Genomic DNA, 24141 nt, shown 5'->3' with positions numbered 1-24141 from the left:
CTGTTCGTCCTCAGTCAGTTGGAGGTCTGGGGGGAAGTTGAAGATGCGGCAGGGCTCAGTGTGGCTGTCTCCTCTGGGGTTGGAGGTTGTGGGCGGAGCGATGAGGTCGTCGGCCGTGGGCGGGGTTCCTTGTAGCCTGACCCGCCCCTCCAACTTGTTACTTCTGATTACTATATCCCCTTCCAGTCTTGCAGCTGCCACCCTGTTGAGGACCCCACTCCCCTGCAATCTAGTTTAAACCCTCCCTGGGGCTTTGAGATTGTGCCCTCAACCCCAAAGCCAGGATAATTAATGTACATGAGGAAGAATGACAGTCCTAGCTGACCCCAGGGAATTCCATTACAAACCTAGCCCCACTTGATAAATGTCATTCCTGTCGTTGAGTCAGAAACGGACACTTTGGCCCAATTTTTCCATGCCGACCAGATATCCTAAATAAGTCAAGCCCCATTTGCCAGCATTGGGCACATATCCCTCTCACCCCTTCCTATACCTGTACCCATCCAGATGCCTTTTAAATGTTGTAATTGCACCAGCCTCCTCCACTTCCTCTGGCAGATCATTCCATACACACACCACTCTCTGTATGGAAATGTTGCCCCCTCGGGGGGTCCCTTTTAAAATCTTTCCCCTCTCACCTTAAACCTATGCCGTCTAGTTTTGGACTCCCCTCCCTGGGAAAGACCTTGCCTATTCACCTTATCCACTCCCCTCGTAATTTTATAAACCTCTGAAGTCATTCCACAGCCTGTAATGCTCTGGAGAAAATAGCCCCAGCCTATTCAACCTCTTTGCTATAGCTCAAGCCCTCCAACCCTGGCAACATCCTTGTAAATCTTTTCTGCACCCTTGCTAGTAAACAATGTCTTTGCTATAACAGCCAGTTTTGTATCCATTTTGCTACTATTCCGTGTGCTGTAATGTAGCCCACAAGAACGTTGTGCAGCATTGTAAAATATGACCTGGTCCACTTTCATCTCCTCAATAACGTTTCCTCGGGCATCCCTTTTGTTACCTTATCAGAACACCTCCAAGTTAGTTAAACATGACTTGTCCTTGGGAAATTCATGCTGGTTTTCAAGCCTGCATTTCTCCATGTGACTACTTTGTCCAAATATTTGTTTCTAGAAGGTTCACAAGCACTAAAGTTAAACTAACAAGCCTGTAATTATCAGGCTTATTCTATCTCACTATAGTGATCAAGAATGTAATGTTTTTCTCCAGTCTTTCAGCACCTCCTGACTCTAAGGAAGGTTGAAAGTATTTTTTTGGGACTCTGCAATTTCACCACTCTATACTTTGAATACCTTGGATGGATCTCATTTGAACTGAATGCTTTGTCAACAACTAAAAAGCGATAGCTCCTCACTGATCTCCTTACACATTTTAAGCTGACGTGGCTCAGTGATTAGCACTGTTGCCTCACAGCACCAGGGACCCTGGCCACTTCCACACGCATGACTGTATGGAGTTTCACGTTGTCCTTGTGCTGGTGTGGGTTTCCTCCAGGTGCTCCGATTTCCTCCCACAGTCCAAAGATGTGCAAGTTAGGCAGTGGCCATGCTAAATTGCTCAGTGTCCGGGGATGTGCAGGCTAAGTGGGTTAGCCATGGGAAATGAGCCATAGGGATAGGAGATGCTCTTTGGAGGGTCCGTGTGAACTCGCTGGACATAATGGTCTGCTTCCACACTGTAGAGATTCCATGATTTTCTGTCTCAAATTCCTACACAGTATTGAAACAAACGACTGGTTTAATGTTGTTATTTAACTTAAAATTCTTTTTTTAAGAAAAAGGATTTGACCATTTGACCTTCAGCTACCTAGGGCCTAAATTCTGGAATTCTCTTCTGAAACTTCTCTGCATCTTCGCTCTCCTGTAAAGTGCTACTGAAAACTTTACTCTTTGACCAGGCTGTTTGGTCATGTGATCTAATTTTAATGTGGCTTCGTGTTAACTTTTGTCTGATAAACCTCTTGTTGGGATGTTTTCAATATATTTAACTACATTAAATCCGTTTTGGAAATTGAATTTACCCTACGCAAAGTTTCTCAGTCAGGTGATAATGTAATAATGTAGTAATGTTTTATTTGCAGTCATATGCAAGATCAACTGCAGTTATGTCTATGGTAGGCTATATAATTGGACTTGGTGACAGACACTTGGATAATGTACTAATTGACATGACAACTGGAGAAGTGGTACACATTGACTACAATGTTTGCTTTGAAAAAGGTAAACTCTTTTAATACTGAATAATTTTCTGTAGCATTGTATTATTCATTTATCTTTGGGCGAAGCCTGTAATTGTTTTACTTTAATCATGTTTAGGCAAAAGCCTAAGAGTTCCTGAGAAGGTTCCATTCAGAATGACTCAAAATATTGAAACAGCGCTTGGTGTGACAGGAGTTGAAGGATTGTTCAGACTTTCTTGTGAGCAGGTTAGCTGAAAATTTGGGTCCTTTCGGAACTATTTATAAATTGATCCCAACATTAAGTAAACTAATTGCAGGCACTGTTCTTCACATTTGTCCGTTTTGTTCCTGGTTAGGTGATCCAAATAATGCGCCGTGGTCGAGAGACACTCTTGACATTGCTGGAAGCTTTTGTATATGATCCATTGGTGGATTGGACCGCAGGTGGGGAAATTGGATTTGCTGGTGCTGTATACGGTGGAGGTGGTCAACAAGCAGAGAATAAACAGAGCAAGAGGGAGATGGAGCGAGACATTACCCGCAGTCTCTTCTCTTCCAGGGTTGCTGAAATTAAGGTATCAAACAGTAAATATTAGATAATCAAATATAACTTGAACTCAAAACTAGGAAATCCAATCTAATTTTAAGTGAACACTTGAATTAGTAATTTTGTTTTATTTAAAATGATTAGATTAGTATTAAGATATACAGTGCAAAGCTCCTGATCCTTGTCCTCGGGATGCGTTTATTTTTCTGGGCAGAACAGTAAAATGGCAGAAACATAATGAGGCTTTGTCCTGTTAATGTGCCAGGATTTCTTAATTGTACGGGAGGAAGAAAGGCCAACACCTCTAAACCTGCAACTGTAGTAGGCGTAGACCAGTCATAGACATACAAATGAAATGCATCATCCCAAGCCTTTAGTCTTGGTTCTGGCCATTTTTGTAATTGTGTGTGGGCTGGCTTTCAGAAAGATGGAGGTTTATAGGGCTTACTGTCCTGACCTGGTTGTTCCACATCTTCCCAATTCTGCAGTAAATGGGAAGCCAGGAAAATTCACTTCCTAACATGACTGGAGTCATTTGAGACTGAATTGCTCACACGTGGATGTTGAGGCAATTAGCTCTTCTTGTAAATAATGGGGGGGGAAAAAGGCTAAAGAAAGTGGCGCAGACAACTTTAATTCTAATTGCTGTACATTGCCATATCTAAAAGTATAATGGTCAACTGAAGAGTTAATGTTGAGGTGGTTAATACTGATGTAGGAAAGGGCTGCAAATTTGCTTTAATGCTCTTCTGTCTAAACTGAGGTGGTACCATGCTCATGAAGCAGAAGGCACTAGTAAAAAGGCACAGATTTCAACTACTTAAAATTCAGAAGTGGGGGGCAACTACTTGAATTTATTTAAGCCTCTTAAGCTGTGAACTGAATGTTTGTTTCATTTTCTTCCTGGTTTAATCTTTTACTACTTGCCCTCCCCCATTACATAAAGGTGACCTGGTTTAAGAACAGAGATGATATGCTAGCGGTCATCCCTAAGCTTGATACAAGTCTAGAGGATTATCTCAGTCTGCAGGAACAGTTGACGAAGGTGGAGAAACTGCAGGGTAAATTGTTAGAGGAAATTGAATTCCTGGAAGGTGCTGCTGATGTTTCTGATCACCCAGCTCTCACATTGGAGCAAAGGTATGCCTCTTTTCAAAACAAAATTGAGACTTACTCTGTCAATTCTCTCAATTAAAGGATCGCTTTGCTTTCTTTTGACACATTCTAACATTTTCATGCACACTGTATAACATCAAAACTGTATTTACTATGTACAGAATAGTTACATTTCTGTATTGCCAATTTGTGTTTACAACTGCCATATTAAATTTTAAAACCTTTCACTGGTGAGAGAATATGCTGAAAGTTATCTGAAAGATACTGAAAATGTGTTCAGCCACAATTAATAACTCAAGGCTGATGATAATGAGCTATATCGGTCAAATCTGACATTCTAAATTCTGCTTAATGCATGAGCCACCCAATTCATGTTCCAGCAGGTAAAGATTATTATGGATGTGAGTTTGTTGGCTGAGCCCGAAGGTTAGTTTTCAGAAGTTTCGTCACCATTCTAGGTAACATCATCAGTGAGCCTCCGACGAAGCGCTGGTGTAATGTCCCGCTTTCTATTTATCTGGTTAGGTTTCCTTGGGTTGCTGATGTCATTTCCTGCATTGGTGATGTCACTTCCTGTTCTTTTTCTCAAAGGATGGTAGTTTGATTTGGAGCCAGTGTGTTTGTTGATGGCGTTCCAGTTGGAATGCCATGTTTCTAGGAATTCTCGTGCGTGTCTCTGTTTGGCTTGTCCTAGGATGGATGTGTTGTCCCAATCAAAGTGGTGTCCTTCCTCATCTGTTTGTAAGGATATTAGTGATAGTGGGTCATGTCGTTTTGTAACTAGTTGATGTTCATGTATCCTGGTGGCTAGCTTTCTGCCAGTTTGTCCAATGTAGTGTTTAACCTGAGCTACAAATCTTCTCAAAACTCGCTAAAGATTGTTATCTCAAACTTTCCGGGTAGAATAATAAAAGGTAAGAGTTTTAGGTTGAAGCTCAACTTTAAGATCAGAGGAAAATACTTCATTGTGGGTACGTGGGAAGACTACGTAAAATTGGAAAAATGTTTTCTTTACTTCAAAGCTGGTATTTAAAAAGTTTGAGTTTTTAATGTAAAAGAATCTATCCTGTGGTGCAGTAATAGTGCCCCTACCTCTGAGCCAGGAGGCCTGCCCTCTGGTAATAATATCTCTGAACGGGTTAATTAGAAAAGATATTAAAGAGGAGCTGGTTTCTTCCTGAGTAGGTGTTTGGCCTCCGGACAGCAAAAACCACCCAGAAAGGAAAGAGGGGAACTGGTGTTTATGCTAAATGATAGGTTTACAATAAAATGTCTGTAAACCTGAATGTCTCTTGGTACCTAATTCAACACATGGATGTCAGTCTGTGAGACACTTCAGGTTTTGTACTCAATTAATTGCTGCCCCTTTTACATAGAAGGCTGCGTGGCTGAGCTCAATTTTAACCCTCATTTTTTTTAATAAAGGAATTTGAACATCAGAGTATACTATAATCTAATAGGCGTATAGTGTCAAAGCAGTTATGTTATTGGACTAGTAAACTTGTGGCTTGGACCAATGGTGCAGAGCCATGAATTCAAGTCCCACCATAGCAGCTAGAGATTTCAAATTCATTTTGTTTAATAAATTTGCAGTAAAAGGCAAGCCTGCGTAATGGTGACCATGGAACTACTACCTCAGATTCAATAGTTTCCTTTCTGGAAGAAAAAGTTACATCCTTATCTGACCTATATATTACTCAGTCCCCACAGAAATGAGATCGACTTTTACCCTCTACAGGGGAAGTAGCAGCCTAGTGGCTCGACTGTTAATCCAGAGACCCAAGTAATGTTCTGGGATTTAAGTTCAAATCCTGCCACAGCAGATGGTGATATTTAAGTTTTAATTTTTAAAATCTGCAATTAAGTCTGACAATGACCATGATCCATTGTTGATTGGTGAACCCATCTGGGTCACTAATGTCCTTTTTAGGGTAAGAAAATACCGTTCTTAACTGGTCTGGCCTACGTGAGAGTTCAGAAGATCCACAACAATGTGGTTGACTCTTAACTGTCTTCTGGGCAATTAAGGGCAATAAATGCTGGTCTGGCTGGCGATGCTCATTTCCAATGAAAGAATGAATAAATAACTAAGCAAGCTGCAGACTTAATGCAGTGGGGTTCCACATTCTCAAAATCAGTTGTGGATGGACAAAAGTGCAGACAAAAATACATCCCATGAACAAACCGGAAACAAAAGTGTCCTCTGAATTGCTCATTTTATTTTCTGTTGCTTGCGAAATGGGTTGGATGTAATTGATCAAACCAGATAGAAGAATTTGAAGGGGAGATACCAATAGCTTGTTCTGGGACTTGGTATTCCCATTGTGAGTTTAAGCTCCATCCAGAGGAAGTTTCTTGTATTGCTTGCAAAATTTCCAAAATAGCAAAAGGTGTGAATGTAATCCATATCATAACTGTTGGTCTTGTATTTAGATATTCAGAACATACCCAGCTGCAGTCTCAACAACTGGCCGTACAGGATGCTATTCAAGTGAAGTTGAATGACTTTGAACAGTGGATTGCCCAATATCAGGCTGCCTTTGCAAATCTGGAAGCCACGCAACTTGCAAGTCTCCTTCAGGACATCAGTACTCCCCTGGAGCTAGGTAATGGCCATTCACTTTGAGTTGAACCACTGGGATATGTAAATTTCCAGAAGTTACATATTTGAAGTGTCAGCTGTCCTGTCTTGTCAGATGGAAGTAAAGTATTCAATAGGATGCTCAGAATTAATTAAAATAATGTAAATTTAAAAGAAATCTTCATGCACATTTCTGTTTTCATTGAAGAAAGTGGCAAAATCTAAAATGTTCTTCAATCAAATTACGCTGATTTTGATGTTGAAATGCAGCAATCCCAACAGCAGTCGAGGGATTTTCTTTGTCAGTAACTGATATGGTGTGTGCGTATAAACTGGGTACGCTTGTTTGTTTCATCACCCTTCTAATTCCATTTCCCAGACAATATGTGATGTGAACAGGCATTTGACACACCATATTTGTATTCTGCATTACTCCTGAACTGAAAGCCAGATGAGAACAAATTAGGAATTATTTTCCTAATATACTTAAAATGTAAGATGGTACCCTTAGTTTGTGCACTTATGCTTCTTAGTGAGGAATATCTGGCAAGTGTGCGTTGCCTGAGGAAAGGTTGGTCAGGCTAAGTTTGTATCTGCTGGAATTTAGAGGTGATTTGTTTGAAACAGTTAAGATTCTGAGGGGGCTGGGCAGGGGGAAATCTGTAAAGAAGGTTTAAACATGGAAAAATTTTGAACTGGGATCACTATTTTGAATAAAGGCTTACACTGATGAGAATTTTTTCCGGCTTTGCGACCTTTTCTCAAAAGGTGGTAGAAGCAGTGACCTTCTGTATGTAAGGTTGAGGTTGATAATTTTTCACCCCCTTGCTTATTGAAAATCTATCAGGCATAGGCAGAAATGTGGATTAATCGCATTGGCCATGAACTTACTGAAAAGCTGAAGAAGCCAAGTGGCCTGGTGCTTCTAATTTACATGTCAATCAACTAAATGTTAAATACCTTTCTAGTTTGAACATTTCCCTCACTTATTTTAACACAGGGGCTCCAAGCTATGTACCAGCTACAACATTTCTGCAGAACGCAGGCCAGGCCCACCTGATCAGCCAATGTGAGCAGTTGGAAGGAGAGGTTAGCGCACTGCTGCAGCAACGTCGTACTATCTTACGAGGCTGCCTGGAACAACTGCACAGTTATGCTGCTGTGGCTCTGCAGTATCCAAAGGCAGTTTTCCAGAAGCATAGGATGGAACAGTGGAAAACCTGGATGGAAGAACTGATTTGTGACATGACAGTGGAACACTGCCAGGAACTGTACAGAAAGTGAGTTTTGTATGAATTGAGGCCACAAATTAAATGGAAATTGAATGGAGTTTGCTTGCAAACTCTACTGTCCTGACTGGTCAGTGTGCATAGAACAGAATTGCCTCTACTGCATTAGATAACCTGGACTTGAGTGGGATCTTAATTTTGCCTTCAAAGTTAATGAAGAAAGCAATCATAGTACCCATTTCTTTTCATTATCTGGTTATTCTTACATAGATAGGATTTAAGATCTTCTGGTGAAGCCAGAGATGTGTATAAAATCCCAAGTTTAACACTCAAGTTTATAGGCACCAGGGAGGAATTGCCATTGGAAGGTGACCAGTACCTGGCAATCTGAACTCATCTGCAGTCAATGAGGTTTGTTGTTTGGGATTATAGACAGAATTGTTTTTCAAGGTGCTACAGTGCAGGAGACATAAACTTACTTATGTCAATGCTGATGGGAACGATTGGGTCAATTACAAATCTCCTGGAAAAAATAGAATTTCATTTGAAATGAATCTAGTGCAAGGCTCAGCAGTGAGCCAGTAAGCTACAAGATTGTAACTACAATGATAAGGCTGAATGGAACAACAACTTTAACATAAACAACATTAACCTGCTTGTTTCCTAGGTATGAGATACAGTACGCCCCTCAGCAACCTCCAGCAGTTTGTCAGTTCATAACTGCTACTGAGATGACACTTCAGCATTTTGCTGCAGATGTTAACAGTCGCTTAATCAGACAAGTTGAACGTCTGAAGCAGGAATCTGTCACCCTTCCTGTTTGCGAAGAACAACTGAAGGAAATTGAACGCTGCATAAAAGTTTTTCTTCTTGAAAATGGTGATGAAGGATCCTTGAGTCTTGCTAGTGTCATAATCTCAGCCCTCTGCACATTAACAAGGTAGAGTCTGACTGTTGCATCATAGTTCTTCGCTATAACCAACAGAAACAAAAGTTTATAGAACATAGAACATTATAGCACAGTACAGGCCCTTCGGCCCTTGATGTTGTGCGACCTGTTATACCTATCTGAAGCCCATCTAACCTACACTATTCCATGTACGTCCATCTGCTTGTCCAATGACGACTTAAATGTACTTAAAGTTGGCGAATCTACTACCATTGCAGGCAAAGCGTTCCATTCCCTTACTACTCTGAGTAAAGAAACTACCTCTGACATCTGTCCTATATCTTTCACCCCTCAATTTAAAGCTATGCCCCCTCGTACTCGCTGTCACCATCCTAGGAAAAAGGCTCTCCCTATCCACCCTATCTAACTCTCTCTGATTATTTTATATGTTTCAATTAAGTCACCTCTCAACCACCTTCTCTCTAACAAAAACAGCCTCAAGTCCCTCAACCTTTCCTCGTAAGACTTTCCCTCCATACCAGGCAACATCCTAGTAAATCTCCTCTGCACCCTTTCCAAAACTTCCGCATCCTTATAATGTGGTGACCAGAACTGTACGCAGTACTCCAAGTGCGGCCGCACCAGAGTTTTGTACAGCTGCAGCATAACCTCTTGGTTCTGGAACTCGATCCCTCTATTAATAAAAGCTAAAACACTGTATGCCTTCTTAACAGCCCTGTCAACCTGGGTGGCAACTTTCAAGGATCTGTGTACATGGACACTGAGATCTCTCTGCTCATCTACACTACCAAGAATGTTACTATTAGCCCAGTACTTTGCCTTCCGGTTACTTCTACCAAAGTGCGTCACCTCACACTTGTCCGCATGAAACTCCATTTGCCACCCCTCAGCCCAGCTCTGCAGCTTATCTATGTCTCTCTGCAACCTACAGCATCCTTCGTCACTATCTACAACTCCACCGACCTTAGTGTCGTTCTGCAAATTTACTAACTCATCCTTCTACGCCCTCATCCAGGTCATTTATAAAAATGACAAACAGCAGTGGACCCAACACCGACCCTTGCGGTATACCACGAGTAACTGGTCTCCAGGATGAACATTTCCCATCAACTACCACCCTCTGTCTTCTTTCAGCAAGCCAATTTCTGATCCAAACTGCTATACCTCCCACAATTCCATTCCTCTGCATTTTGTACAATAGCCTACTGTGGGGAACCTTATCGAATGCCTTGCTGAAATCCATATACACCACATCAACCAGTTTACTCTCATCTACCTGTTTGGTCACCTTGTCAAAGAACTCAATAAGGTTTGTGAGGCACGACCTACCCTTCACAACGCCGTGCTGACTATCACTAATCAGTTTATTCTTTTCTAGATGATTATAAATCCTATCATTTATAACCTTTTCCAACACTTTATCAACCACTGAGGTAAGGCTCACTGGTCTGTAATTACCAGGGTTGTCTCTACTCCCCTTCTTGAACAGTGGAACCACATTTGCTATCCTCCAGTCGTCTGGCACTATTCCTGTCGACAACGACGAGTTAAAGATCAATGCCAAATGCTCGGCAGTCTCCTCCCTGGCTTCCCAGAGGGTCCGAGGATAAATCCTATCTGGCCCAGGGGACTTATCTATCTTCACACTCTGTAGGATTTCTAATACCCCTTCCTTGTGAAGCTCAATCCCACCTAGTCTAGTAGCCTGTATCTCGGTGTTCTCCTCGACAACATTGTCGTTTTCTAGAATACTGTCAAAAAAATATTCATTTAGTGCTTCCCATAAGACCATAAGACATAGGAGTGGAAGTAAGGCCATTTGGCCCATCAAGCCCACTCCGCCATTTAATTCATGGCTGAAGGGCATTTCAACTCCACTTTCCTGCACTCTCCCCATAGCCCTTGATTCCTTCTGAGATCAAGAATTTATCGATCTCCGCCTTGAAGGCATCCAACGTCCCGGCCTCCACTGCACTCTGCGGCAATGAATTCCACAAGCCCACCACACACTCTAGCTGAAGAAATGTCGTCTCACTTCAGCTTTAAATTTACCCCCTCTAATTTTAAGGCTGTGCCCATGGGTCTGAGTCTCCCCGCCTAACGGAAACAACTTCCTAGTGTCCACCCCTTCTAAACCATACATGATCTTGTAAGTTTCTATTAGACCTCCCCTCCACCTTCTAAACTCTAATGAGTACAATCCCAGGATCCTTAGCTGTTCATCATATGCTAACGAGTTTTGAGAAGATTTGTAGCTCAGGTTAAGGTTCTGGATGTGAGTTTGCTCGCTGAGCTGGAAGGTTAGTTTTCAGACGTTTTGTCACCATTCTAGGTAACATCATCAGTGAGCCTCCGACGTAGCGCTGGTGTTATGTCCCGCTTTCTATTTATCTGGTTAGGTTTCCTTGGGTTGGTGATGTCATTTCCTGTTCTTTTTCTCAGGGGATGGTAGATTGGCTCCAAATCAATGTGTTTGTTGATGGACCTAGAAGCATGGCATTCCAACCGGAACTCCATCAATAAACACATTTGATTTGGAGCCAATGTGTTTGTTGATGGAGTTCCGGTTGGAATGCCATGCTTCTAGGTCCATCAACTCCATAACTCCATCAACAAACACATTAGATTGATTTGGAGCCAATGTGTTTGTTGATGGAGTTATGGAGTTGATGGACCTAGAAGCATGGCATTCCAACCGGAACTCCATCAACAAACACATTGGCTCCAAATCAAATGTGTTTATTGATGGAGTTCCGGTTGGAATGCCATGCTTCTAGGTCCATCAACAAACACATTGATTTGGAGCCAATGTGTTTGTTGATGGACCTAGAAGCATGGCATTCCAACCGGAACTCCATCAATAAACACATTTGATTTGGAGCCAATGTGTTTGTTGATGGAGTTCCGGTTGGAATGCCATGCTTCTAGGTCCATCAACTCCATAACTCCATCAACAAACACATTGGCTCCAAATCAATCTAATGTGTTTGTTGATGGAGTTATGGAGTTGATGGACCTAGAAGCATGGCATTCCAACCGGAACTCCATCAACAAACACATTGGCTCCAAATCAAATGTGTTTATTGATGGAGTTCCGGTTGGAATGCCATGCTTCTAGGTCCATCAACAAACACATTGATTTGGAGCCAATCTACCATCCCCTGAGAAAAAGAACAGGAAATGACATCACCAACCCAAGGAAACCTAACCAGATAAATAGAAAGCGGGACATAACACCAGCGCTACGTCGGAGGCTCACTGATGATACCTAGAATGGTGACAAAACGTCTGAAAACTAACCTTCCAGCTCAGTGAGCAAACTCACATCCATCGTACGCTAAACCTACCATTCCAGGGATCATCAGTGTGAATCTCCGCTGGACACGCTCCAGGGCTAGTATGTCCTTCCTGAGGCGTGGGGCCCAAAATTGGACACAGTATTCTAAATGGGGCCTAACTAGAGCTGTATAAAGCCTCAAGCACATCGCTGCTTTTATATTCCAACCCTCTTGAGATAAATGACAACATTACATTTGCTTTCTTAATTACGGACTCTACCTGCAAGTTAACCTTCAGAGAATCCTGGACCAACGCTCCCAGATCCCTTTGCACTTCTGATTTCCGAATTTTTTCACCATTTAAAAAATAGTCCATGCCTGTATTCTTTTTTCCAAAGTGCAAAACCTCACATTTATTCACATTGAATTTCATCAGCCATTTCCTGGACCACACTCCTAAACTACCTAAATCTTTCTGCAGCTTCCCCACCTCCTAAGTATTACCTGCCTGTCCACCTATCTTTGTATCATCGGCAAACTTCGCCAGAATGTCCCCAGTCCCTTCATGCAGATCATTAATATACAAGGTGAACAGCTTTGGCCCCAACACTGAACCCTGCAGGACACCACTCGTCACCGATTGCCATTCTGAGAAAGAGCCTTTTATCCCAACTCTCTGCCTTCTGTCAGACAGCCAATCCTCAATCCAAGCCAGTAGCTCACCTCGAACACGATGGGTCCTCGCCTTGTTCAGCAGCCTCCCGTGAGGCACTGTATCAAAGGCCTTTTGAAAGTCTAGGTAGATAACATCTACTGGGTTTCCCTGGTCTAACATACTTGTTTCCTCTTCAAAGAATTCTATCTCCTCTGACTCCACACACAACTTCCCACTGCTATGCTTGATTGACCCTAATCTTTCTTTCGTCATTCTTTTATTCCTTAAATACCTATAGAAAGCCTTAGGGTTTACCCTGATCCTATCTGCCAACAACTTCTCATGTCTCCTCCTGGCTCCTCTGAGCTCTCTCTTTAGGTCTTTCCTGGCTACCTCGTAGCCCTCAACCGCCCTAACTGAGCCTTCACATCTCATCCTAACGTAAGCCGCCTTCTTGCTCTTGACCAGAGATTCCACTTCCTTCGTAAACCACGGCTCCCGCGTTCTACTGCTTCCTCCCTGCCCGACAGTTACGTACTTTTCGAGGCCACACAGGAGCTTTTCCTTGAATAGGCTCCACGTTTCTTATGTGCCCATCCTATGCTCCCTAAATCTTGCCTAATCTCATCGTAATTGCCTTCCCCCAGCTATAACTCTTGCCCAGTGGTTATACGCCTGTCCCTTTCCATCACTAAAGTAAACATAACAGAATTGTGATCGCTATCACCAAAGTGCTCACCTACTTCCAAATCTAACACCTGGCTGGGCTCATTACCCAGTACCCTATCTAATGTGACTTCACCCCTTGTTGGCCTGTCTACATACTGTGTCAGGAAGCCCTCCTGCACACACTGGACAAAAACTGACCCATCGATAGTACTCTAACTATAGTGTTCCCAGTCAATATTTGGAAAGTTGAAGTCCCCCATGACAACTACCCTGCCTCTGTCACTCCTATCGAGAATCATCTTTGCTATCCTTTCCTCTACATATCTGGAACTATTCGGAGGCCTGTAGAAAACTCCCAACAGGGTGACCTCTCTTTTCCTGTTTCTAACCTCAGCCCATACTACCTCATTGACGAGCCCCCAAACATCCTTTCTGCAACTGTAATACTGTCTTGACCAACAACGCCACACCTCTTCTCTCTCCACCCCCCACCCCCACCCTTTACCATCTTCTCTGTTCATACTGAAACATCTAAATCCCGGAACCTTCAACAACCAGTCCCTGCTCTATCCATGTCTCTGAAATGGCCACAACATTGAAGTCCCAGGTACGAACCCATGCAGCAAGTTCACCCACCTTATTCCGAATGCTCCTTCACACCAACGTCTTGCTTGCCGGTGCCATCTTGCGTCCCTGAAACTTGATTTCGGACCTCCCTACTCTCAACCTTTTCTATGGTCTAACTGCAATTTTGGTGCCCATCCCCCTGCTGAATTAGTTTAACCCCACCTGAATAGCCTTAGCAAATTTCCCCCCCAGGATATCGGTACCCCTCTGGTTCAGGTGAAGACCATCTTGCTTGTAGAGGTCCCACCTACCCCAGAAAGAGCCCCAATTACCCAAGAATTCAAAACCCTCCCTCCTGCACCATCCCTGTAGCCACGTGTTCAACTCCTCTCTCTTCCTACTCCTCACCTCACTAGCATGTGGCACGGCAACAAACCAGAGACAACAACTCTGTTCGTCCTAGCTCTCAGCTTCCATCCTAGCTCCCTGAATTTCTGCCTTAAATCCCCATCTCTCTTCCTACTTATGTCATTGGCACCAATGTGGACCATGACTTGGGGCTGCTGCCCCTCCCCCTTAATGATCCCAAAAACATGATCAGAGACATCATGCATCCTGGCACCTGGGAGGCAACACACCAACCGTGAGTCTTTCTCGTTGCCACAGAACCTCCTATCTGTCCCCAGTGACTACTGCTCTGCTCCTCTTCCCCCATCCCTTCTGAGCAGAAGGGACAGACTCTGTGCCAGAGACCTGTGCCCCACTGCTTTCCCCTGGTAAGTCATCCCCCCAATAGTATCCAAAATGGTACACTTATTGTTGAGGGGAATGGCCACAGGGGATCCCTGCACTGCCTGCCGGTTCCCTTTCTGTCCCCTGACCATAACCCATCTGCCTTTTTCTTGTACCTGAGGTGTGACTACCTCCCTGTAACTCCTCTCAATAACCCCCTCTGCCTCCCGAATGATCCGAAGTTCATCCAGCTCCAGCTCCAGTTCCCTAACGCGGTTTTCGAGGAGCTGGAGTTGGGTGCACTTCCCGCAGATGTAGTCAGCAGGGACACTAGTGGTGACCCTTACCTCCCACATTCTGCAGGAGGAACATTCAACTGCCCTGACCTCCATTCCCATTATTCTAAATTCCCAAAGAGACTTAAAAAATAAAGAATGAAAAATAAACTTGTTACCTTACCAATCAGGCATACAGAACTGTTTTTTGGTTCGAGGAGGAAGATGGGTGGTTATCTAGTTTTCTTAAGAATTGTTATTGTAAAAGATAGTGTAAGATGAGTTTCCATGTTGTTTTAATCATCGTGATTCAATGAAGTTGAATGAAAACGTTTTAAGAGCTAGGGCTTTTTCTCTTTAGAACGATGAAGGATGAGAGGTGACTTGATACAGGTGTACAGAATGATCAGAGGTATAGATAGAGTGGACAGCCAGAGACTTCCTCCTAGGGTGGAGGTAGCTATTACAAGGGGGCATAGTTTTCAAGTGACTGGAAGTAAATATAGGGGACATGTCAGGGGTAGGTTCTTTACTCAGAGTGGTAGGGGTGTGGAATGCATTGCTGGAGAAGGTAGTGGAGTCAGCCTCTTTTAAGGGCACTTAAGCAGCTATTAGATAGGCATATGGATGCTGTTATAAGGTAGGAGTGGAGGTTAGATAGACCTTGGGTTTCGGGTAAAAGTTTAGCACGACATAGTGAGCCGAAGGGCCTGTGCTGTTCTATGTTCTAAGGGAAAAAATAGTTTTGGATAAAATAAGTGATCATACCATTGGTTTGAATGTCTGATGTTTTTGACAGTTTTGAAATAGCTGTAGATTAAAATCCTCATCGAGAAAACAATGGGAAATTGGCTAGCTGTAAGTATTTTGTGCACATGTTAAGTTCTTGATGGCGAGTGTGTCCATTTTTAACTGTTTGATTATGCTACAGACGGAACCTCATGATGGAAGGAGCTGCTTCCAGTGCTGGGGAGCAGCTGGTTGATCTGACTTCCAGAGATGGTGCTTGGTTTTTAGAGGAGCTCTGTAGTATGAGTGGGAACGTGACCTGTCTTGTACAACTTCTTGAGCAATGCCAGCTGGTTCCGCAGGATCTTGACATTCCAAACCCAGTGGAAGCATCAGAAGCTGTGTATTTGGCCAATGGAGTATACACTTCTTTGCAGGTTAGTGTGACTAATGGACACTTTTCAGGTGTCAATCTGCTGACTTAACTAAAATAACTCACCCTTTTGTTAACACTTGGATGTGATTTTCAACAGGAACTAAACACCAACTTCAGACAGATTATCTTTCCAGAAGCTCTTAGATGCATGATGAAAGGAGAAAATACATTGCAGAACATGCTTAATGAACTGGATAATATTATTGAACAGACAACTGATGGCGTTTCTTTGCAAATGCTGATAGATTCATTGCAGGCTTATCTGAGAAATGCTGCAATGGGAATAGAGGAAGAAACCAATGCCCATTATATTGATGTCACCAGGTAAATGATTATTTGCTTAATGCATTTCTTATAATGCAGTTGTTTTATTTTTAACAAGAAAATCTGAGCTATGTTTAATAGTGTATCAGATTACTGTTATATAGCGAGTCAATTTATTCATAAATGTTAAAATTGTCTAGGTGAAATTAATGTGCTGTTAATTTGACAGATTTTTGACTTGAAGCAAGACTCATGGTCTATGTTAATAGCTGTTAATGTAGCACTAGAACCCATTGAAAGATTTACACATCCCATAGTGGGAATATTTAATTAGTTTGACTGGAATTGGGGAAACTGCCATTTGAATTCTCAAAAGTGATTTTTTTTCAAATTGGACAATGAAATATATGAATCAGGTGTTGTTCCTTATCTCCCTCCTATTTGGTTCTTCCCTTTTCTGATTTTCTGCTCACCAATTAGTTCTGTTATACTTTGAGCCAAAAAACAAGGGAGAATGCATTTCTTGGACCTTTATGTTGATTATTTTCCTGCTTATGCTACTATGAAACACCTTGAGGCAACTGCTAAGTAATTACAAATAGCTATAGGAGCAGTGAGAGTGGGAGTGCTTTATACAAGTCAGTTTGACATTGCTGGAGATTAAATAATTTCTTGAACTGTAGTATTAGCCTGGAAAACGTATGGAATGATATTGGATTGACAAAGCTGGTTGGGAATTTGTCCTGTGGTAATACATGTGGTAGTATCAGGTGCTAGGCTTTCACGTGTGCATTGTAGCTACAGTTTTCTGTTGACGTGAGCGACTAAATTATCCCTGAATATAAATTGGGATTCCTTAACATAAATCCAGTATTTAAAACCAAACTACTACAGATGCTGGAAATCAAGTAAAAGCAATGCTGGAGAAACTCAGCACATCTGGTAGCCTTAGTGGAGAACGAAATGGAGTTTACCGCTTCAAATCTAATGACTCCTCTTTGGAATAGAGTTAACTCGTGAAACAGGAGTCCGGGATAATAGCTGCAGATGCTGGACAATCCGAGATAACAAGGTGTAGAGCTGGATGAAAACAGCAGGCCGAGCAGGAAAGCTGATGTTTCAGGCCTAGAACCTTTCCTGCTCCTAAGATGCTGCTTGGCTTGCTGTGTTCGTCCATCTCTACAATTTGTTAAACAGGAGTCAGTGTTCAGTTTGGCATCGATCCTGTTGCCAGTTTTTCTCTTCGGGCCCACAATTTTAATTTCTGCCCTGCAAATGCAGTCTGGTTTTTGCTTTTGCCTCCATGGTTAGAACAAAGAACAAATAAAAAGACAACACAGGAGCAGTGTTAGCACAAGCTTGTGCTAATCCAGATCCTCCATCTAACCCTGTTGCCTATTTTCCAAGGATCTGTATCCCTCTGCTCCCTGCCCATTTACGTATCTGTCTAGATACGTCTTAAATGACCCTATCATGCCTGCCTCTACCACCTCCACTGGCATGTTCCAGGTACCCACCACCCTCTGCATAAAGAGTTTTCCATGCATATCTCCCTTAAACATTTCCCCTCTCACCTTAAAATCGTGACCCCTCGTAATTGAGTTGCCCACTCTGGGGGAGAAAGCTTCTTCCTATCCACCCTGTCTACACCCCTCATGGTTTTGTAGACATCAATCAGGTCCCCCCTCAACCTCCGACTTTCTAATGTAAATCATCCTAATCTACTCAACCTCTCTTCATAGCTAGCACCCTCCATACCAGGCAACATCCTGGTGAACCTCCTCTGCACCCTTTCCGAAGCATCCACATCCTTTTGGTAATGTGGCGACCAGAACTGTGCACAGTACTCCAAATGTGGTTGAACCAAAATCTTATATGACTGTAACATGACCTGCCAACTCAATGTCCTGTCCAATGAATGAAAGCATGCCGAATGCTGCCTTGACTACTCCGTCCACCTGCATTGCCACCTTCAGGATACAATGGACCTGAACACCCAGATCCCTCTGTGCATCTATTTTCCCCAGGGCTTTTCCATTTACCCTATAGTTCGTTCTTGAATTGGATCTTCCAAAATTCACCTTGCATTTGCCTGGATTGAACTCCATCTGCCATTTATTTGCCCAACTCTCCAGTCTATCTATATTCTGCTGCATTCTCTCAGTCCCCTTCACTATCTGCTGGTCCACTAATCTTAGTGCCATCTGCAAACTTGCTAATCGGACCATCTGTACCTTCCTCCAGATCATTTATGTATATCACAAACAGCAGTGATCCCAACAAGGATCCTTGTGGAACACCACCGGTCATTGATCTCCATTTTGAGAAACTCCCTTCCACTGTAACAGTCTCCTTTTGCCCAGCCAGTTCTCCATCCATCTAGCTAGACCCCCGGACCCCATGCAACTTCACTTTCTCCATTGTCCGACCATGGGGAACCTTATCAAAGCCTCACTGATGTCCAAGTGTATGACATCTACAGCCCTTCCCTCATCTGTCAACTTTGTCATGTCCTCAAAGAATTCTATTAGTTGGTAAGACATGACCTTCCCTGCACAAAACCATGCTGCCTATCACTAAGCCCATTTTCTTCCAAATATAAATGGACTTTTTCCCTCCGTATCTTCTCCAGCAACTTGCCCATCATTGATGTCAGGCTCACCGGTCTATAATAACCTGGATTATCCTTGCTACCCTTCTTAAACAAGGGGACAACATTAGCAATTCTCCAGTCCTTTGGGACCTCACCCATGCTCAAGGATGCTGCAAAGGTATCTGTTAAGGCCCAGCTATTTCCTCTCTCATTTCCCTCCGTAACCTTGCATAGATCCTATCCAGACCTGGGGACTTGTCCACCCTGATGCCTTTTAGAATATCCAACACTACCCCCTCCCTTCTGCCGACTTGACCTAGAGTCATCAAACGTCTGTCTCTGATCTCAGCATCTGTCATGTCCCTCTCCCCGGTGAATACTGACACAAAGTATTAATTAAGAAACTCACTCATTTGCTCTGACCTCTCGCGTAACTTCCCTCCTTGGCCCACTCAAGGGCAAACCCTTTCTCTAATTACCCTCTTGCTCCTTGTGTATGAATAAAAGGCTTTGGGATTTTCCTTAACCCTGTTAACTAAAGATATTTCATGATCCTTTTTAGACCTCTTAATTCATGATTTCAGATTGGTTCTACTTTCCCGATATTCTTCCAAAGCTTCGTCTATTTTCAGTTGCCTAGACCTTTTATGTATGCTTCCTTTCTCCTCTTTGCTGGTCTCACGATTTCACCTGTCACCCATGGTTCCCTAATCTTGCCCTTTCTATCCCTCATTTTCACAGGGACATGTCTGTCCTGCACTCTAATCAACCTCTCTTTAAAAGCTTCACACATATCAAATATGGATTTACCCTCAAACGGCTGTTCCCAATCCACATTCCCCAGCTCCTGAATTTTGCTACAGTTGGCCATCCCCCAGTTTAGCAGTCTTCCTTTAGGACCACTCTCCTCTTTGTCCATGATTATTCTAAAACTTAGGGAATTGTGACCACTATTCCCAAAGTAATCACCTAGTGAAACTGCCCAAATATATCAGTTCACTCACCTTCCCAGAGCGCAATTCGACCGCTCCCACTGAGCTCTGCTGTCGTAAAGCAGAAATAACCTTCCCGGCAGTCCCCTGGTCCTTGCTGTCACTGCTCCCACTGCTGCTACAAAATGGTTGAATGTTATCTGTTTATTTTGTGTGGTAATGTACCACTGACTCTATTGCTAGCATGTGCACTTGGCTGTTGATGCACAAGCAGCAGATCCTGACACCTTTCTGCTGTCTGAAAGGAACATGAATCCCAATCCCTCCTCAGCCTGGCCAACTCCATTGATACTTCATGGAACTTTTAATCCTAGAGACATTGTCCTGAGTCCCTGCACAAAAGGACTGCAGCACTTTATAAAGATATCTCACCGCCACAATCAGGATGGGCAATCAATGACTCAGTCAGACACTTGCATCGCAAGGGCAATTTTTTATTCAGATCTCAAATTTGCATCACTGGTAGTCAGGATTGTTAAGGTGTTTAGCATGCTTGCCTTTATTCTCAAACCTTTGAGTATAGGACTAAAGATGTCATGTTGAGATTGTATAGGATGTTGGTGAGGCCCCATCTGGAATACTGTGTGCAGTTCTGTTTACCCTGTTATAGGAAGGTTACTATTAAACTGGCGAGGCTTCAGAAAAGATTTACCGAAATGTTGCCAGGAATGGAGGGTTTGAGATATAAACAGAGACCGGAAAGATTGGGAGTTCTTCACGGGGTTGAGGGGTGACCTTGTTGAGGTTTATAAAATCATGAGGGACATAGGTGAATGACAAGGATCTTTTCCCTAGCCTGGGGGAGTTCAAAGCGAGGCAGTATATTTCTAAGGTAAGAGGAAAACGATTTAAAAAGGATGAGGGGCAATTTTTTTTTTGGAGTCACTTGTGTATGGAATGAACTGCTAGAGAAAATGGCGAATGCAAGTACAGTTACAACAATTTGGATAAGTTCATGAATAGAAAAGGTGTAGAGAGATATGGGCCAAGCACAGGCAGGTGGGGCTAGTTTAGTTTTGGAGCATGGTCAGCATGCTGTATGACTCAATGAAAGTATGCCTAAAAGCCCTTGTAGCAGTTATAATAATTAGAAGCAGTGATTAAGGGGTTCCCAGGAGAGTCTAGCACTGATGTCTCTATTCATTTGTAAACATGTAACAAACCATAAAAATGCAAGATGAAGTGCATCCATACACTTTGCTTCTCAACGTCTTCTTAATAGAATGTTTCGCAGATGCTTTAATAAGGCAGTACCTCAGATGGGAGTGTTAATAATGACTGACAATCGAACAGAACATTTTTAGTAACCGTCAATATGAGCATGACAGTTTAATTTACTCTCTGGTAATGTGTTTCAGTTTGCATCTTTAAAACTTAGGCTTTCTGTCTAATTATGAATGAAAATATAACACCAGCAGCATTGAAAAAAGTCTCACTGTGACTGCTGCTTGCCCTGTATGTTTTGGTACAAATACCTGGAGCTTCGATTTATTCAATGCTTGTTCAGAAGTTGGTCTTTTAGACATACTTCTAAAGTACCTCCTACATTTAAGCACATTATGGGGCAGTCACCATTTGACTCGCTTTCAGTCATAGATACTTTGTTTCTTCTCCCCATTATCCCTTCTGAGTTACTAAAATGTTTGATTATAAGTTATTTTTTTAATCATGAAGAATCTGTCCTCAACTTTGTGCTATATTTGCTGTTCACTGATGCTCCATGACTTGCTGTGTATTTTATATTTGTTTTTACGGGAAGGTGATTCCTTATGGATATTATGCTTTTTTTTTTGAAAGCTTCTCACTATTAAAATAAATAAAATCAAAATACCATGGAAGCTGATTTTTTTTGAAGAAACCTAATGAAAATACTCAGGTCTGGCAGCATCTGTGGAGAGAAAAGCAGTTGGAGTTCTAAGTCTTTTTCAGAAGGGAAGTCTGTCATTTCACTGCTAATCCGAAATGTCAATTTTAAAATTAATAACGAAACTGCCTTCACTTACCTTTATTACAATGTAAGTCAACAACTTAGCAACCACAAATGTACAGCGACCTGAAAATTAAAAACCGAAAGAACTGTGGATGCAGTAAATCGGGAATAAAACCAGAAGTTGCTGGAAAAGCTCAGCAGGTCTGGCAGCATCTATTAAGGAAAGTCAGTTATGGTTTCAGGTCCGGTGACCCTTCCTCAGAACTGATGACAGGAAATTGCTGACTTGAGTTGCTTGCTACTCCAAAAACTTCACCATAACAGCATCTTCCAGAAACTTGACATTGCCATATCAGATGAGCATGCAATAACTCTATTTGGGAATTAGATTAGCTCACCTTGCCACAGAAGTGCAATTTAATTTTTTAATGGCATGTTGAGCAATGTTCCCTCTAAGGTGAGAGGGAGAGATTTTAAAAGACATGAGGGACATTTTTTTTTACACAAGAGGGTCTTTCAGATGCAGAATGAACTTCCTGAGGAAGTGGTGGATGTGGGTACAATTACAACATTTAAAAGATGTTTGGATAAGTAAAAGAGTAGAACAGATTTGAAGTGATATAGGCCAGGAGCAGGCAGGTGGGACTAGTTTAGTTTGGAATTATATTGAACATGGACTGGTTGGCCTGAAAGGTCTGTTTCCATGCTGTATGACTTCAATTTTCACCTAAGGGCAGCTAAGATAACGTCTAAAGGAGTAATACCAGTCCAGAAAAAGAAGAGGATAACATAGGAAATAAGTTCTACTTGCTACTGATTCCTCTGGCACTCAAATCAACCATTACAGCATGTGAGATATTATGCATTTTCAGATATTAACTATTGCTGAAAATTTTATAGCATTGATTTTGTTTTATTTGCTGGCCCTTTGTGCACACTCGTTCTCAAATCCATGTTTGCCCCACTTTTTTGCGCATTATTTGTTGCTGAAATTACTATCATAACTTCCACTTCCTGCTTCAGACTTCTTCCCTCCGTGAGAATACTGCAGTCAGGTTAGATACCCACTTGCTGTGCTCAAACAGTCCTTCTAGAGGGCACCACACTTTCACATTTCTAATAACTGCAGTGTCTAGTGCAAGCTTTGAGGCACGCAAATTATTTCATAGAAATCATAGGATCCCTACAGTGTAGAAACAGGCCCTTCAGCCCCACAAGTCAAATTGATCCTCAGAGCATCTCACCCAGACCCATCCCCCTATAACCCACCTAATCTACACATCCGTGAACACTATGGACAATTTAGCATGGCCAGTCCACCTGACCCGATTTCTTCGGATTTCATACGTGCTATGTTTGTTCCTATAGAATGCTGCGTGCCCAGTATACTGAATTGATTCAGCCAAGAAGTGTGGATGTTACAGTGGAAGAGACACCTAAAATGTCAGCTGGGCAGATGTTACTTGTTGCTTTTGATGGGATGTTTGCCCAAGTGGAAATTGCATTTGGTTTATTAATTGAGAAGGTAATATGTTTGCATTGTTATATTGCGTAACCTCAAATTCGCGTGCATTTATTGTGTAGATGTGGTTTAATTTGTCCAAACTCTGGGAATGTGGTTGAATTGTAACTTTTCTTTTGTACCTTCAGCTGTCTGTACTCGAGTCACCTTGTTCAATTTTGTAAAAATGTACATTAATTTTAAGACTTGGGGTTATAAGCCCCTTATGCCGACGACAGTATTTAAAACACTGAACTATTTCCTTCATGTACAATACAGGTTGTTAAAGTCACAATATAATTTTAGCAGGGTGCAACATATATTGGTCTCTCATTTCCAACTGTATAATGATTATTCCTGTAGTTGAACAAGATGGAAGTGCCATTGGCATGGAGAAAGATTGATATTATCAGAGAGGCCCGCAGTACCCAGGTCAATTTCTTTGACGATGACAATCACAGATTAGTTTTGGAAGAGATCTTCTTTCTGAAACGACTGCAAACTATAAAGGAATTCTTCCGACTTTGTGGTACTTTTGCTCTTACATTATCAGGTAATACTTGAAGGTTTAATTGTTACATGATATATCAAAAGTTTGTTCTTGCTGCCTGTGAAAGAATAACTGAGATGTATAAGAATGATTTCCATTCTGGTTGAGTTACATGATTACTTTTGGAGCCTGAGCTGTGTCAGCAATTTGTCTGCACAGTTTGTGTAGACATGGGTACTAAAGTTTTTGGTTCTGTTGTACAAAACGCAGCTTTGAGTAAAATTGTGTTCCTCATCCCTTTGCCATATTGATAATTTGCAATTTCTCTTACAGCAACAAAATTAATAAATTGTGTGTATATGATCATATTGAGTAATGTAATTAACTGAAGTAACAGTTTAGGCATTTAAGAATGAATTGCCAGAATTTGAATTGACTTTTAAATGTAGCGCA

At 42.2% G+C, this 24141-nt stretch overlaps 1 protein-coding gene across 2 annotated transcripts in view; it reads left to right on the top strand.

Annotated features, from left to right (window-relative positions):
* Positions 1 to 24141, top strand: part of smg1 (SMG1 nonsense mediated mRNA decay associated PI3K related kinase) — a 182014-nt gene that overhangs the window by 132459 nt on the left and 25414 nt on the right. For both annotated transcript variants that reach the window (XM_048551867.2, XM_048551868.2), the window contains 11 exons: positions 2096 to 2234; positions 2331 to 2440; positions 2551 to 2769; positions 3688 to 3881; positions 6291 to 6463; positions 7439 to 7718; positions 8335 to 8607; positions 15685 to 15919; positions 16016 to 16242; positions 23066 to 23222; positions 23562 to 23751. In XM_048551867.2, the coding sequence (XP_048407824.2) occupies positions 2096 to 2234; positions 2331 to 2440; positions 2551 to 2769; positions 3688 to 3881; positions 6291 to 6463; positions 7439 to 7718; positions 8335 to 8607; positions 15685 to 15919; positions 16016 to 16242; positions 23066 to 23222; positions 23562 to 23751 (2197 nt within the window). The remainder of the gene's footprint in view (positions 1 to 2095; positions 2235 to 2330; positions 2441 to 2550; positions 2770 to 3687; positions 3882 to 6290; positions 6464 to 7438; positions 7719 to 8334; positions 8608 to 15684; positions 15920 to 16015; positions 16243 to 23065; positions 23223 to 23561; positions 23752 to 24141) is intronic.

Source organism: Stegostoma tigrinum, chromosome 23 (genome assembly GCF_030684315.1).
Source record: "Stegostoma tigrinum isolate sSteTig4 chromosome 23, sSteTig4.hap1, whole genome shotgun sequence".
NCBI classification, from domain to species: Eukaryota; Metazoa; Chordata; class Chondrichthyes; order Orectolobiformes; family Stegostomatidae; genus Stegostoma; species Stegostoma tigrinum.
The sequence above is the reverse complement of the archived record's forward strand: the minus strand, read 5'-3'. Positions and strand labels throughout refer to the sequence as shown.